Here is a 14,532-nt window from a genome sequence, read left to right as displayed (position 1 = left end):
TATATATATATATATAAACCCACACGCACTCTTCATTTGCTTGTCTTAGCGTCTAATCCAATTTCCAATTTCTGAGTTTCACACGTACACACCAAAATGGAGAAAGCGTTCAACAGGCAACGAGTTCTGCTCGACCACCTTCGACCTTCTTCCTCTTCTCTTCATGGCACTGACTCTTCTTCTCTCTCCGTAAGCCTCTCTTTCTTCTTCTTACTCATTTGATTGAAATATTTTAAAGATTTGCTTTCAGTCGCTTTGAATAACGAACATCCGATCTCGATTGAACTCGAGCTCAATTCAATCTCTCGAAGGCTGAAAAGCAATTGCTTTCTCTCTTTTTTCGAGTCACTGGTTGTTTCAATTTTGTATATTTGGTCTCAATTCCTCATTTTTAATGAGATTTTTGTATTGGGTGTATTGGGTATATTGGGTATCAGGCATCGGCGTGTGTGGCTGGGGATAGCGCTGCATATGCAAGGACAAATATCTTTGGAGATGATGTGGTCATCGTAGCGTAAGTTGTTTCGTTTTGCAAATGATGCTCCTCAGTTCATTTCAATTTTGTGTATTTACATCAAGCCTTTGATATTTGTAAATTGTGCTTTTTATAGTAAGTTTGAGTTTTAAAATATATATATATATATAATTTTGGTGTCTTGCAGTGCTTATCGGACTCCAATTTGCAAGGCTAAACGTGGGGGCTTCAAAGATACTCATGCTGATGATCTTCTTGCACCTGTTTTGAAGGTTGGTTATACAAGTTTCGTAATTTTCGCTTTGCTTTGGTTCTAGTGAAGTTTGGTGGAAAGAATTCTAAAGCTTTTTTCTTTGTTTGTTTATATTCTATCTCATAAACTATTTATATCTTCAACTGATAAAAATAACTATTCGTTTCTCACTGAAACGATGATTGCCTTGCTATAGGCAGTTATAGAGAAATCCAATCTCAACCCAAGTGAGGTTGGGGATATTGTTGTGGGTACGGTGTTAGCTCCAGGATCTCAAAGAGCTAGTGAATGCAGGATGGCTGCCTTTTATGCTGGCTTCCCTGGTATGTACCCTTTTAGAAAATTTAATGATCCTTGAGAATGTCATGGTTTGTTATTCATCCACATGATGGCTGTAATGTGCAGAAACTGTGCCAATTAGAACTGTGAACAGACAATGTTCATCTGGGCTTCAGGCAGTTGCTGATGTAGCTGCATCTATAAGAGCAGGATTTTATGATATTGGTCAGTGTTTATCGATGGTTTTTTTATAAATTGTCTCAGAACTAGTTCACTTCAGACAAGTATCCTTAGCTTTAATTTCCCTTTTTCTCGGATTATTTCATACAGGAATTGGAGCTGGGTTGGAATCCATGACCGCAAATCCAATGGCATGGGAAGGATCAGTTAATCCTAAAGTATACATTCTTCTTGCACTTGTTTTTCTTTTAGAAACATATTTTCTTGCAGAAATGCTATTTTTGACAGGGTTCTAAGAGTCTACCGAAATTTGCACTGTGGTCAGGTGAAGATCTTTGAGCAGGCCCAGAATTGCCTTCTTCCTATGGGAGTCACCTCAGAAAATGTTGCGCATCGCTTTGGTGTTTCTAGGCAGGAGCAAGATCAAGCTGCTGTAAGTTGGATAAATCTTTCAGTCTGGTATTAAATTGTACTCTGGTTTGTCTATGTTAGTGATTTTGTTAATTATATGTTGTTAGGTCGACTCTCATAGGAAGGCAGCTGCTGCTACTGCCACTGGTAAATTTAAAGATGAAATCATCCCTGTGGCGACCAAGGTAATATAAAATTTGATTGCAGATTTGGCAGATAATGTTTGCATGCACGTGTGCAAGGGCATGCCTGATCTTTTATGTATTACTGATTTCATTGAATTAAAATAGATTGTTGACCCAAAATCTGGTGAGGAGAAACCTGTTACAATCTCTGTTGATGATGGGATTCGGAACACAACATTGGCAGACCTAGCAAAGTTGAAGCCTGTGTTTAAGAAAGATGGGAGCACCACTGCTGGTACGTTTTTACTGATGATGCATCATTTCCTTTTCTAAAATAAAGTATCGCATTATTGAATCCATTTCATTTCATATTTGGTGCACCCGTTTAGGTAACTCTAGTCAAGTTAGTGATGGTGCTGGAGCTGTTCTCTTGATGAAGAGAAGTATTGCTGAGCGAAAAGGATTGCCAATTCTTGGTGTATTCAGGTATGCAACTCCTTGATGTCGTGCATCTATTTGACAGGAGGGAGTTGATTTTGTCATGGGAGGCTACCCTTGGTTTTTCAACATGTATGCTCAGAAACTTGTCCATACCTCTGATGAACACCTTGGGGTTCATTTGTTTATTGCTATCAGCATGCTTTATAAACTTGCTTCCTAATATCTACTCCAAAGCTTTGAACCATGATGTTCAGACGATCAATTTTTCTTTGGTATACTAAATTACTTGGGTCTTTGTACTTGTGTAATAGAATAAGTTTCTTTCACTTTAAGCAAATCAAAAGGATCTATGGACCGAAAAAAGAAAGCCAATGATCAAAAGGATCGTAGCATTTCGGGGTTTCCCTGTTGACATTGGATCTACAATTCCTCTGTACTTACGACCTTGTAGTGTGGTATCATAGTTGGCAAAGAGAATGAAGTTTTCTCAATATTTTCCTCGATGTTATCATCTGTTTAATGTGTTGCCTCCCAGGGTAATCTGAAATATCTGACACAAGTGTTTGAATGTTATAAATATTGCCCTCTTCTTCATTGTGCAGGAGTTTCTCTGCTGTTGGTGTGGATCCAGCCATCATGGGTGTTGGTCCAGCTGTTGCAATTCCAGCTGCAGTCAAGGCTGCTGGTTTAGAGCTTGATGATATTGATCTTTTTGAGATAAATGAGGTATTAAATTGCAGTTAAGTTTCTACATATGATTTTAGGCCCTGTGAATATAAAATGACATAGAAAATGCTCAACTGTGCAGGCTTTTGCATCCCAATATGTATATTGCCGTAACAAGTTGGGACTTGATCCAGAAAAGATCAATGTGAATGGAGGTGCACTTGCCATTGGACATCCACTTGGTGCAACAGGTATTATATTTTCTACTTAGCATTGACTGTACTACTCCGTTTTTTTGGTGTGTATTGAAACCTCATTTGATTGTTGCAGGTGCGCGTGCGGTTGCCACTTTATTGCATGAGATGAAGCGTCGTGGGAAGGACTGCCGCTTTGGAGTGATCTCTATGTGCATAGGTAAACCTTGATTCCCCCCTCTTGTGTGCACACAAACATTGATACTGTCCATTGAAAATGTTGGTAATGGATCTTATATGGAAAATGCAGGCACAGGGATGGGGGCAGCAGCTGTTTTCGAAACGGGGGACAGCACTGACGAGCTCTGCAATGCTCGGAAAGTCGAATCCCTCGATCATTTATCCAAGGATGCTAGGTAGAAGGACTTGCCCATTGCATTCGTATCAATAATGTATGATTGAGAGTCCTGAGACTGAAAATCATAGTGAAGCGATGCGATAAGATTGCTTCATCTCTCTACATTGGGGAGTTGAATCCCCAGATCCTTGTTCATCCTTGAAATTCCTCTCAATAATATTTTGGTTAATCGAAAATCATAGCATGTATTTGGTGATCAGCAGTTTTGATCTCCAATGTTTGTATACCAGAATTATATTATACAATCCATTACACATAAATATTTAGTTGAACAGTACTTTTTTCGTTTGCCTGCACGAGATAACAGACACAAAGCAGTTACTTGTATGTCTTAGTTATCAATTCTGGACCATATTTTCATTTTGATGCCTCCAACACCTCTTCACGTGCTATTGCTAATTTGCTATCTTCGTTCATTCTATTCTAACCATCCATTTACTTTCCCATAGCTCTCCCCTAGAGTATTCTTAAATAAATAAAGAATTTGTTCTCCTCGTCTCTGTCTTTTTATGTTAACGCACTAACACACACTTACTCTAGCGGTATTCTCTTTCCAATATTAAAACAGCAAAAATTCCGAATTCGAGTACACTGCCCGGTTACTAGTAGTAAGTAATGAAAACTATGATGATGGCAACATGAGCATAATTGTCACCTGCCTGGTAATCTGAAATGAATTCTCCTTTCTATACTGCAGCCATGAGTTTTTGAAAGCTGATAATCTAAAATCATTTTCTTGTTTGCGGCTTTCCATAGAAAATTACTTATTAAGGCCTGGCCACTCGCTTATTTGCCTTTGACATGACGTATTAGAGTATGAATGATTTTAAAATGATCCATTAAGGGACCAATCAGATGATTTTAAAGTAATGGTTGTGTGGGATTTCAATCATATCTACAGTCATTCTATATCGATAGAAGCCTCCAATTCATCAAAAATATTCTGCTGAACAAACAAGCATCAATACATGAACAAGTAACTTATTCTCAGCAATTAAACTATTATTCTTTTTTTGTTTTGCCACTTTACTCTAATCTAATTAGTACAAAGTTTAACTTAATATTGATTATAATTTTAGATTATCGGGATCATGAAGAGAGAGAAGAAACCTAGATTTCTTAACGGGAGTAGATTTTCTGACTGATATCCATGAGGTCTAAGTTAATGCATGGAAGGCTTGCACACAAAACTGCTTTAAAGTTAATGCATTTGAGGCAAAACATTGGTTTCCTGCACAAAGACCCCAATTTGGTGGGAGCTGTAAAAGGTGCAGATAAACCCTAGGAATACCACAGATGCAATTGACGATTTCACATGACAAGTTCATGTGTATTTTTAAAAATCCATTCATTGACTGGTAGTAATATGACACTACCCAACCTTCACCTGTGCAGGGCATCCCAAGAACCACAAGTCGAGTGCGTATCTAGCCAGTAATGAAAGCCTGCAGCCTTTATTCTATGCCGAACATGAAACCACAAAAAATTAACTAAACAAGATAGACAGGTAAACTTGAGCTCTCTTATATGAAAATCTAATTATGCACATTGTTTCCACTTCAACAAATTCTTAATTTCTGCTACCACAACTTCAATGAGAAAACCGAAAATTGAATCACGGATTGCCATGATTCCAAAAGGATACTGCTTGCAGTATTAAGACACTCTTTTCAGAAGATGGCCTGGGCAGTGAATCACAGCGCAAACTATGTGATCGAACACTTACAAATTGGGCATGAAGTTCTTCTACCGAGCCATGGATCAATGCACTGAAAATGAAATGGGAGAAAGAGACAGGGAGAGGGAGGGGGAACCAACAAAAACAAAAGAGTAAGACATTTGATGGCTTCATTTGCAAGGAAAAAGCTAACCACACAAGAATGGGAGTCCCTACATCTTTGTGAAATCTGTGCAAGCAAGGAAGATGGCGAACTGTTTCTCCAATTGTGGGAGTTTCAAGACAAATTGCACAGGCTTCTTCTGAGGCATCACTCTGCAAACAAAGCAACCGAAAACAAAATTTTATAGCAGGTAAATAAGCGGATCTGATGGCTGGGTAAATGCCCCACCACAAGAAGCACAAAAGCAAACAGGTTATAGTCTTTATATTTGTTCAACTTCTACTTTACCTACCTGTACTGTAGATTGTGGCAAATTATTAATTTGATGAACTGTTGCACCAGCATGCTGATGATTATTATCATCGAGTGCCAACAACATCTCATAATCATTGCTGCAAGACATGAAGAGGCAAAAGGTAAGATGAATCTGAATTGAGATTTTGCAGTAAAAAAAAAAAAAAGAATAATATGCTTCGAGTGTGCAACCAAACCCACAATATAATTAATCATGCCAGTCGCTCTTAATGAATGTATGAAGCCATTGGATAAATCAAGTATCATTTTTTCCTCTAACAAGATACAGGCCCCAGATGAGAATAAGCAAGGCCATGAACTGATAAATAGACTAAAATCTTACTCATTAAAATCCCTCTGAACTCGAAGCATGCGATTATCCAGTCCCACCTCACCAAGGTCATCAAATGCTGCCTCTATAGCTTCTAATATATTAAGTCTCTGCATCAGAAAGCAGAAATTAGAATTATAACGAAAAAACTAGGGGAAACTTAGTCTTGACTGCAACTTGACAGAGAGGTAATCTTTGATTAAATATTCAACTATATCTGGATGTTAAAGTAGAATTCTAAATTCGCATATTGCCCCCTCTGAACTATGGAATAAGTTCTAATGTCTTTCTTGAACTTTTGATTCTCATTTAGTAAAAAGTATAAGGATGAGATTACACAAATAAATTGAATAATAATCTAATTCATCTTTGGTGTCACAACAATGAATGGACTAGCAATCTTAGACAAGAATTTGGTCCAGGATAAGTGAGGATAATAGGAATACACGCAGGGGCGGCTGATGTAGGACTGAAAAAATTCCTCCCTCTTCCTTTTCATCCCATATGCAATAAAGTTTGTTTCCTTCCAAAAAACATTTGTCAAATAAGTGACTTATACACAGACACCATCCAAGGTTCATGGAATTTTGTACACTTGCAAATAATAGAAATAAAAACAACCAAATGGCTTCCCTCCCTTAATTGTTTATCTCCCTTATCTTTCTTATCTCCCTCTCTCTTTAATTTTTTTATTTAAAAAAACAACCAAAAAACCTTTATCAAACAGGCTCAAAGAAATAAAAGGGCGAGATACCATGTCTAGATCCATGTCCAAAGGAAATCGCATATTTCTTCCTCTAGTTGATACTCTAGGAGACTGGTTGCGAAAGCGAGTCCTTAACTGTGCCATTCTAGACGAGGTAGCAACTCGAGCCTGGGTTCCTCTCCTATTGGAATGGTTTTGAAAAGACTCTGGCCGCGATTGTCTATTCGAATGCAAGATTGTTGAGCCTCTCTACAAAACATAAGAAACAAAATAAGAATACACAATACTGCTAACAAACAACAAAAATCATACTCATTATATAGAGAAACAAGTGTCCATTTGCCAAGAAACAAAATCATTGATTTTGACAAAAATTAATCTAACATCAATAAAGATCATGAGCATCAAAATATACATCTTCCTCGACCATGAGCATCAAAATATACAGCACACAAAATAACAATGCATTTAGTTTTATTTAATCATTGAGATCTCCCTAATATGGCATTCATGACACTTATCATCTTAAACAGACCTTCTAATTCTTCTGCAATATCTACAAAAGTTGGCTTCTGGAACTAATGTCTGAGAAACACACACAAAGATGGGGTTTATACTATGAAAGCTGTTAATAGGAGATGCATGCGTGATTCCAAATTGAAGGTGTCTCAGTGTTGGCATGTCATCTGAAGACTCTTGAGAAACATTACAAAGCATATGTGGAGGGAGACAGATTTTTATTATATACTCGTAAAAGGATCCTAATATATGACAATATTTTGAGCCCAGGGAGAAATATGGTTAATTAATGCGACATGTTTAAAGGTTAGGAAAAATTTGTTGCTCATCTTTGTATCACTGTCTAAAAATACAATTCCTATAATGTAAAAAATCTTAATTGTCCTTTGCACAGGGTTACATGGGTCCCAAATGGGCACTTCATGCACAAATTCATGAACGGTTGAGATTGGTGAGTTTAGTAGGTGATACCAAATTCAACCTGGAATACAATAATGAGATAGCATGGAAAATTTGTGCAAAACTATGATTCACCAGTTTGGAAGATACTCATTTTATGATTTATTCGGTGCTTACGGTTAGAGAGAAATATTAGGCTTTAAAGGAGTAAAAGACACTATAAAGATGGCAACCAGTTTGAATTGACGATTCAACTGTAAAGATGGCTTTTTGAGTAAAATATATGGTCCTAACTGACTTGAACTGACTGGTTTGACAACAAGACTTTCATTCTAGGGCAAAAGCTATTTCCTATTTCTGGATAAAGGCAAGTCACTTAAAAAGCCGAAATCAAGCTACAGCTCATGGTATATAATAGAAACCAATCTCTATAATCATCCATACTTCCCCAGTAAAAAGTCCACAAGCCGAACCAAAAGGAAAAAGAAAATATCATGGAATAGAAAAGATACACCATTTTATTTTTTTCAATTCTAGGAACAGAGGCCTGAGCCTCTGGCACAGCAGGATAATGAGCCATTCATGTCTCTGTGATAGGGTATCTTGTGTTCCATGACCATGTGCATCAAAATATTTAGAAATAATTATGTGAAAGTCACCAAAAGTGCATTTTTAATTTGCAAATCATGTTATCAACAGTTACAGAGAATAAAGAGGCCCACTCACACGATGTGATAAATTGTGACTTCCTCTGGAAGTATTTGAAGCATTCTCCTCCTGCTGCAGTGCCCACGCCAGATGTTCATCAATCTGCTACAATGAGAAACAGATGTAAAACACCCAGTCAAGGAGAAGCATACAAATGTCCACTTGCACACATAAAGATCCTCTTTCTAAAGAGATTCTAATCGGAACTATTATATGTCCAAGGTTCCGGGTACATCCTTAACCCTTCCCCCTCTTATCAATACTACAGAATGTTCTTGTAAACCATGGCCAATACTATATAGAAAAATATGCACACACAAATACAACACGGTTGCCTAAAATGCACTAACCTCGCCACCTCCACTGATAGGCACCTCATGATATAATTGCTCCTGGAGTTCACGAGCCAATATCTCATCTGCTTCTAGTTGTCTTGCCCTAGCATTGGAATCATCATTCACGGAATCAATGCCTTGGTGCACAGAGTGCCCTGCAGCAGGTGATAAGTCATCAACCTCAATAACTCGACTTGACATTCCCTGAAATTGAGGTCTCTGGATCCTAGATGATTTTGAATTTTCAGATGAACCAAGAAAAAGAATATCTGAGTCCCCAGACACCGATGTAGAGCATTCAGCATGATTTCCCAAACTTAATCCCTGTTTCCTCTGCCTTTTAGTAACTGTCTTTGCTGCATGACATGACCCAGGTATCCGGTCCAGCTCAGACACAAGTCCTGAAGCTTTTTGAGTTGCATTCAGTTCTTCTGCCACATCATCTTCAGTCCTTCGATTTCCTCGACTCCTGGTATCTCTCCTCTCTACTCTGTTTTGATGTTGATTGACAAAGTTCCCAACACCATTAGTTCTCCTGGGAAGAGGCTCAGTGGAATCAGGCAAGAAATAATCTATTTGACTTGAACGATTATGTGTACTTCTCCAACCACCTAGTCCTTCAGAGCGTCCAGAAATATTGCTACTGGCATCCCATATTCCATTAGCTTCTTTATTATTATTCACAAGACCGCTGCAAAAAACATACCATGTCATAAGGTCAAGATAATGGTTATTAAAACGGACAATAGACATAAGCTAATCAATAAACACCGTTGGAAACAACAATCAAGCAGAAAAAAAAAAACAAAAAAAAGAAAAAAGAAATTCTTCATGCTGTCAGATGGTGACACATCTTGTTATTTTTGTCAAAGACTTCATCCGGTTTATAAGATGAAAGCCCAAAAATCTTGAAGAGAGAAAAATATCATATCATGCGGTTTGTCACATCAGGAAATTTTAGAAATATAATATATATATATACACACATATATACATTAAAAGCCATGGAGAAGTTATTAAATTTCAAACGTGAGTGCAATTTTTATACAACCAAACCATAACACTCCAGTACCCATTTATCACAACCCTGTGTTACTCGTTTCTCAACCTTATAAGAGAAGGTGGAAATATATTAATTTCAACGTTCCCGAATAGATTGTGAAAAAGTGCTTGCAAGGACACAAACCCCGTAGTTAGGAGAAAAAAACTACAGGACACCATCATTTCAACCGTAACTTCTTCCTCTCAGGCCAGGGGGGAGGGCACTTAGGTGCTCTCACCAATACCAATGAAATAAAAGGCTAAGGTTATGAAGATCTCATAAACAAACCCCTCGTCATATCACTCTTATATAAGTAAACCAAAATGAAACGAAATTTGCAAACCAACAGTCAGCAACCCTCTAAATTCTTCAACCTTCTTGAAACCAGATATTGAAATGTAATTCTAACTTACTCATTAAGAAAAGACATAACTAAAACATATATTTAAGAGCATCTAACCAAGAAAATACCATATTGAACAAATTACCTGCCTGATGTACGAATAATTCTTGCATTATTCGCCTTAGGTGTAGGAGAATGAATTATTACACCTTTCCCTTTCCCTTTCAGTCTTCCACTATTATTGCCTTCAGTAACTATGTCATTTATGTCTATGACATATGGTGAACCATTGGAATCTGCATTCCCTGTGTGACTTTGTTCAATATCCTTGGAACTATTGCTACGCTGTTCAGCTAACTGTTTAGTCCTTGTTGCTATATTATGGGGGGAAATACACCCATTTCGTACCAACCTTTTTTGGCCGCTGACTCTTGGCTGGATAACAGAATGAAGAGGAACGGGCATTTGTTGCCCCATTTTATGTTCAGGATCAATGGACAGACCAACCCCCTTGTCAAGAGCCACAGCTAACCCAAAACCCTTTGTACTATCATCTATTTTTTCTTTCCCCTTGGGAGCATTTCTGGATCTCTCCGCATGACTTGAAATGCAATCTACAGAAGAACTGCCAATTGACGCAACTTGCCCTTTTCTTGTGTCTTCAGCAACATGATCTTCCAATTCAACATGTGGAAAAACCTTTTTCGTTAATTGGGTGTAACCATTGTGTTTGGTTAAATCAAAAAATTTAGTGTTTTCATGGCAAGCAGATGATTTAGAAGGAACTTTGATGGTCATAGCCTTTCCTTCGTCCATATTTTCAATTCCAGTAGAATATTTGGCTTCATGACTGGAGCTTTTGCCCACTGTTGCTCTCCGAAAGATGTGAGCATTATGGGAAGCAGATGAATTATCAACATTTGAGTTGCTGCAACTCTTAATATCGAGATTGCTAAGATTTCTCGGAGGATGTCTAACAATTCTTCTATTATGCCCATTTTCACTGACGAACCTTCCTCTGACCTTCAGTCCATTCACATAGTTTTCATCCACAACATCTGGATTACTCAAGTCACAAGCTAATGGTGAATTACAGACTTTACCAACAGATTCCCTGCCACTAATGTGTCTGGAAGCTAATCTATCAGGCGTGTCAGGTACATCCACTACCTGATCAATGTCCATGTCCTCCATAATCTGCATTAATTTCATAAAAGAGTACAAAACTAAATCATTCAGCACCAGCTACTCACATTTAGTCAATATATAATAAAAAACACCCTCAATAATAAGAAAATTCTAGCTATGACAAAAATTTGTTGCAAAAACGCAAGTTTGTAGCTTATATACATAATAGGAAGTACGCATAAATAAAAATGTTACTAAAAGCAATAGAAAATAAAGGTTTCAGTTGATACCACTTGCTTGCAGATACTCATCTGTGAGCAAAACATGATTTGAGCACCTACTAAAGCATAAGTCAAAAATATCTCTCTCTTTTTCATTTTCTTTTTTATAACTATTACTGAATGGAGAACTGCCATTTTTATGCCAAATTTAGCAACATGGTGTGGACTCTTGTCTCTGTATAAAGTACACTACAAGATCCAGAAGTGAATAATGGACACATTATTGGAGGGAGTTGTTTGAAAGGACTCAGAGAACTGATACCAAAATTGTAAGAGAAGTGACACATGGTATAAAAATACTGAAGAAGGAAATGAAAAGAAGACATCAAGAGGTAATAGACATAGAACAACATGGGCACAGAAGATTGTGTGACAGAATTGACAGGTATCAAAGATGGAAACAGAAACTACATACTCCTGTTAACAGAGGACCATACGAAGTTTGAAAATTGCTCACCTTCCTTTTCCATGCGAATGGAAGGGTCGGTTGTTGAATACAAATTGTCCAACGTGAGGGCACCCCTGTATTGGGGGCAGGCCCCAGTGAACTTTATGGTTCAGATTTAAAAGGCCCCTTCCATTTGGTACTGCAAATGGAGAGGAGCTGAAGATCCATTAAATTCAATATCTTTGTAAAAATTGGGAGAGGGCACTCTGAAGTATGAACTTGAAAATTCAAAGGGGTTCAATCAAAGTTAATTTCTTTTCACAAGGAAATTAAGAATAATTCAGTGACCCAGCTTGAAATATTACATGGTCATCATCAGTCCGACCTTCCCAAGGAATGGGGTTTAATAAATAGGAGAGTTCTACCTCCCAGATCCTACAAGCCCAAATGGTCTGGCGTGAACCCCCAAAAAAGATATTGAATTCCATTAAAGATCTCAAGGAGTGATCAGATACAACATGTATAAGGAATAACTATATTTCTTATCTTGTATTAAATAAAGGATCCAAGAGAAAAAAATCTACTTTCTCCATGGAAATACTTAATTCATGGTAATACCAGTTTCACTGCTGCCCAATTAAAGAAATCATCAAGAGGCAACACTCAAAATTCAACCTTTATGTTAAAGATAAAGTGATGTGCATTCCACCACATATAATTCATTCCTAAATAACAAAATTCAGAACAGATGATAATGAATATCAAAATAACTGGCATATATATATATATATATATATATTTTTCATGACACTAGAAATTACAAATTATAAACAAGTTTGATACATAAACAGAGATTAATGCAGATAAAATAAATAAATTTTATAAAATTAATCTATAAACATTGAACATTCAGAAGTAAAAATTGATATACGCTTCCATTATCGCCAGTCACCCAAAAAAACCAAAAAACAAGGACCTTCGTAGAAAACTTAGAATTAAACAATTACAATAAAACACATAATACCAAATTTAACGACAAGGTTTAAAAATTTTATTGAAAAAAAGTGCAATCAGATGGCAAAGAACCTCGATGGGAATGTATGAGAAAGAAGGAATGAATCAGAAGGAAAGAAACGTAAAATTCTGAATTTCAAAGCAAAACTTAAACCGAAACAATTATAATTTTAAAAAAAATAAATAAAAGAAAATGAAGAAAATAACCTGACGTTATCGTTATCCTTCTAGTTGTGGTGGATTCAAATCTAAAAGAGAAAGCCCCAGAATTTGAAGAGAAGGAAGAGGAAGATGATCTCAGGAACTCGTCTCCAAATCCGTTTCTGTTGAAAGATGAACCCACCACCCATCAACCCCTCTTCCCTCAGTGGCGGAAATGGGTCGGGTCAGTTTTAGGGTTTTCTTTCTCATAATTTGTGGGTCGAGCTGCCGGACCTTTTGAGAAGCTGAGGCCCACTCTAATCAGCCCCCAACGTCCAACCCATGAAAAAAGAAAATTATAAGAAAAGGAAAAGAGAGACTTCAATTTCTTTGGGTCACCAACAGGAGTTGGTCCAAGTGGAAGGGGCTTGGATCCTTTAAACAAGAGGTCCTGGGTTCGATCCCAGGCGCTTGTGAATAGAGCAGACTTTGTTGGGAGAGGTCCCCGCTTTGCGCCCGACAGTACCTCGAGGGTTAGTCCCGCAATCGCGCGGGGATACCTTGGTTTTCAACAAAAAAAAAAAAATTCTTTGGGTCACGTTGTTGGACAACAATTATAATTTCTCAGGTTAATCATTTTATTAGTCCCTTAACTTAGACTCGATTTGCATTTGAGTCTCTCAATTTCCAAAATCGTTCCCGTGATCTTTCAACTTTAGTTTCATTAGGACAAATGGTCCTACCGTCAATTTTGTTAACTTTTCTGTTAAATGCAAAGGCAAAATGGTTTTTTTATATATTAAATTAATTAAAATATGAATAAAAAATTAAAATTAAACTCCCTCTCCCTCCCCCACTCTATCCCGATTTCTACTCCCCCCAAACTTTATTGTTTTTATTTTTTTATTGGTTTTTTATTTAATTTTCTTTTATTGTTATTTTAAAGATATGATTTTTTTAAATTTATTTTTTTGGTTTTAATATAAAAATACCATTTTGCCCCTGCATTTAACAGAAAAAATTAACAAAATTGACGGCAGGACCATTTGTCCTAACGAAAGTGAAGTTAAAGGACCACGAGAACGATTTTGGAAATTAAGGGACTCAAATGCATATCGGGTCTAAGTTCAAGGACTAATAAAACGATTAACCCTAATTTCTCGGATAGTTTCAACTCAACTGTTTCAAGTCCTAGTGTTGTTATAAAAAAATGGTGATGTTAAACGAACTCTAAAATTAACTGAGCACACTCTACTATCAAATTATTTATTGAATTACTAATTTACCCTAATATAAAATGACCAAAAAGAATACATTGAATTGTGAAACAAATGTAATTTTAATAAGTACAACCTACTCACTATATTCAACCAAGCAAAAACCCTACAAAGATAGCAAATTAGCAATAACAATGGATGGTTAGTATAATGCGAAGAGGTGTTGGAGGCATCAAAAGGAAAATATGGTCTAGAATTGATAACTAAGTGTTCGTCAAGTTTTGAATACTGCGATGCCCCTAGCCACTAGCAGGCTATACATTGGCAACTAGCGATTGGTTGTTGGTGAAGGAAGTGAAGTAAGAGATATCTGAGCCCTAAAGTGGGCTCGAAAGCTGCTCTT

The 14,532-nt window shown here is 37.0% G+C and overlaps 2 protein-coding genes across 4 annotated transcripts; one reads left to right on the top strand and one right to left on the bottom strand.

The window, feature by feature from the left end:
- LOC110758980 (3-ketoacyl-CoA thiolase 2, peroxisomal) lies at positions 1-3,719 on the top strand. The gene is made up of 14 exons (XM_021960970.2): positions 1-189; positions 438-514; positions 663-747; positions 925-1,051; positions 1,134-1,232; positions 1,338-1,405; positions 1,513-1,620; positions 1,706-1,783; positions 1,889-2,018; positions 2,113-2,209; positions 2,767-2,890; positions 2,973-3,081; positions 3,161-3,244; positions 3,335-3,719. Exons 1-14 carry the CDS (start codon positions 97-99, stop codon positions 3,442-3,444), a joined length of 1,389 nt encoding a protein of 462 aa, XP_021816662.1. The 5' UTR covers positions 1-96; the 3' UTR covers positions 3,445-3,719.
- Positions 3,720-4,870: 1,151 nt separating this feature from the next.
- On the bottom strand, positions 4,871-13,163 carry LOC110759111 (RING/U-box superfamily protein). 3 transcript variants are annotated; one of them, XM_088247005.1, is made up of 10 exons: positions 12,979-13,163; positions 11,827-11,956; positions 10,106-11,157; positions 8,591-9,266; positions 8,259-8,345; positions 6,663-6,863; positions 5,921-6,018; positions 5,576-5,675; positions 5,337-5,435; positions 4,871-5,211 (listed from the first exon to the last, which is right to left on the bottom strand). In XM_088247005.1, exons 3-10 carry the CDS (start codon positions 11,152-11,154, stop codon positions 5,149-5,151), a joined length of 2,373 nt encoding a protein of 790 aa, XP_088103131.1. In that variant the 5' UTR covers positions 11,155-11,157; positions 11,827-11,956; positions 12,979-13,163; the 3' UTR covers positions 4,871-5,148. The 3 variants fall into 3 exon arrangements, with proteins under 3 accessions (XP_088103131.1, XP_021816836.1, XP_021816846.1); XM_021961144.2 differs by lacking the exon at positions 11,827-11,956 and having other exon boundaries at positions 12,979-13,162; XM_021961154.2 differs by lacking the exon at positions 11,827-11,956 and having other exon boundaries at positions 4,943-5,211; positions 8,259-8,342; positions 12,979-13,160.
- Between the last annotated feature and the right edge of the window lie 1,369 nt (positions 13,164-14,532).

The sequence above is a fragment of the Prunus avium genome, chromosome 1 (assembly GCF_965620075.1).
Source record: "Prunus avium chromosome 1, drPruAviu1.hap1.1, whole genome shotgun sequence".
Taxonomy (NCBI): domain Eukaryota; kingdom Viridiplantae; phylum Streptophyta; class Magnoliopsida; order Rosales; family Rosaceae; genus Prunus; species Prunus avium.
Note: the sequence above shows the minus strand (reverse complement) of the source record. Positions and strands in the feature narration are given on the sequence as shown.

Coding starts and splice junctions, on each gene's coding strand:
- LOC110758980 (XM_021960970.2), top strand. CDS start 97: ATGGAGAAAGCGTTCAACAGGCAACGAGTTCTGCTCGACCACCTTCGA. Junction 1,406..1,512: donor AAGGATCAGTTAATCCTAAA/GTATACATTCTT, acceptor CACTGTGGTCAG/GTGAAGATCTTTGAGCAGGC. Junction 2,891..2,972: donor ATCTTTTTGAGATAAATGAG/GTATTAAATTGC, acceptor TCAACTGTGCAG/GCTTTTGCATCCCAATATGT.
- LOC110759111 (XM_088247005.1), bottom strand. CDS start 11,154: ATGGAGGACATGGACATTGATCAGGTAGTGGATGTACCTGACACGCCT. Junction 6,864..8,258: donor GTCACAATTTATCACATCGT/GTGAGTGGGCCT, acceptor TATGTTTTGTAG/AGAGGCTCAACAATCTTGCA. Junction 5,676..5,920: donor GTTCAGAGGGATTTTAATGA/GTAAGATTTTAG, acceptor CATGTCTTGCAG/CAATGATTATGAGATGTTGT.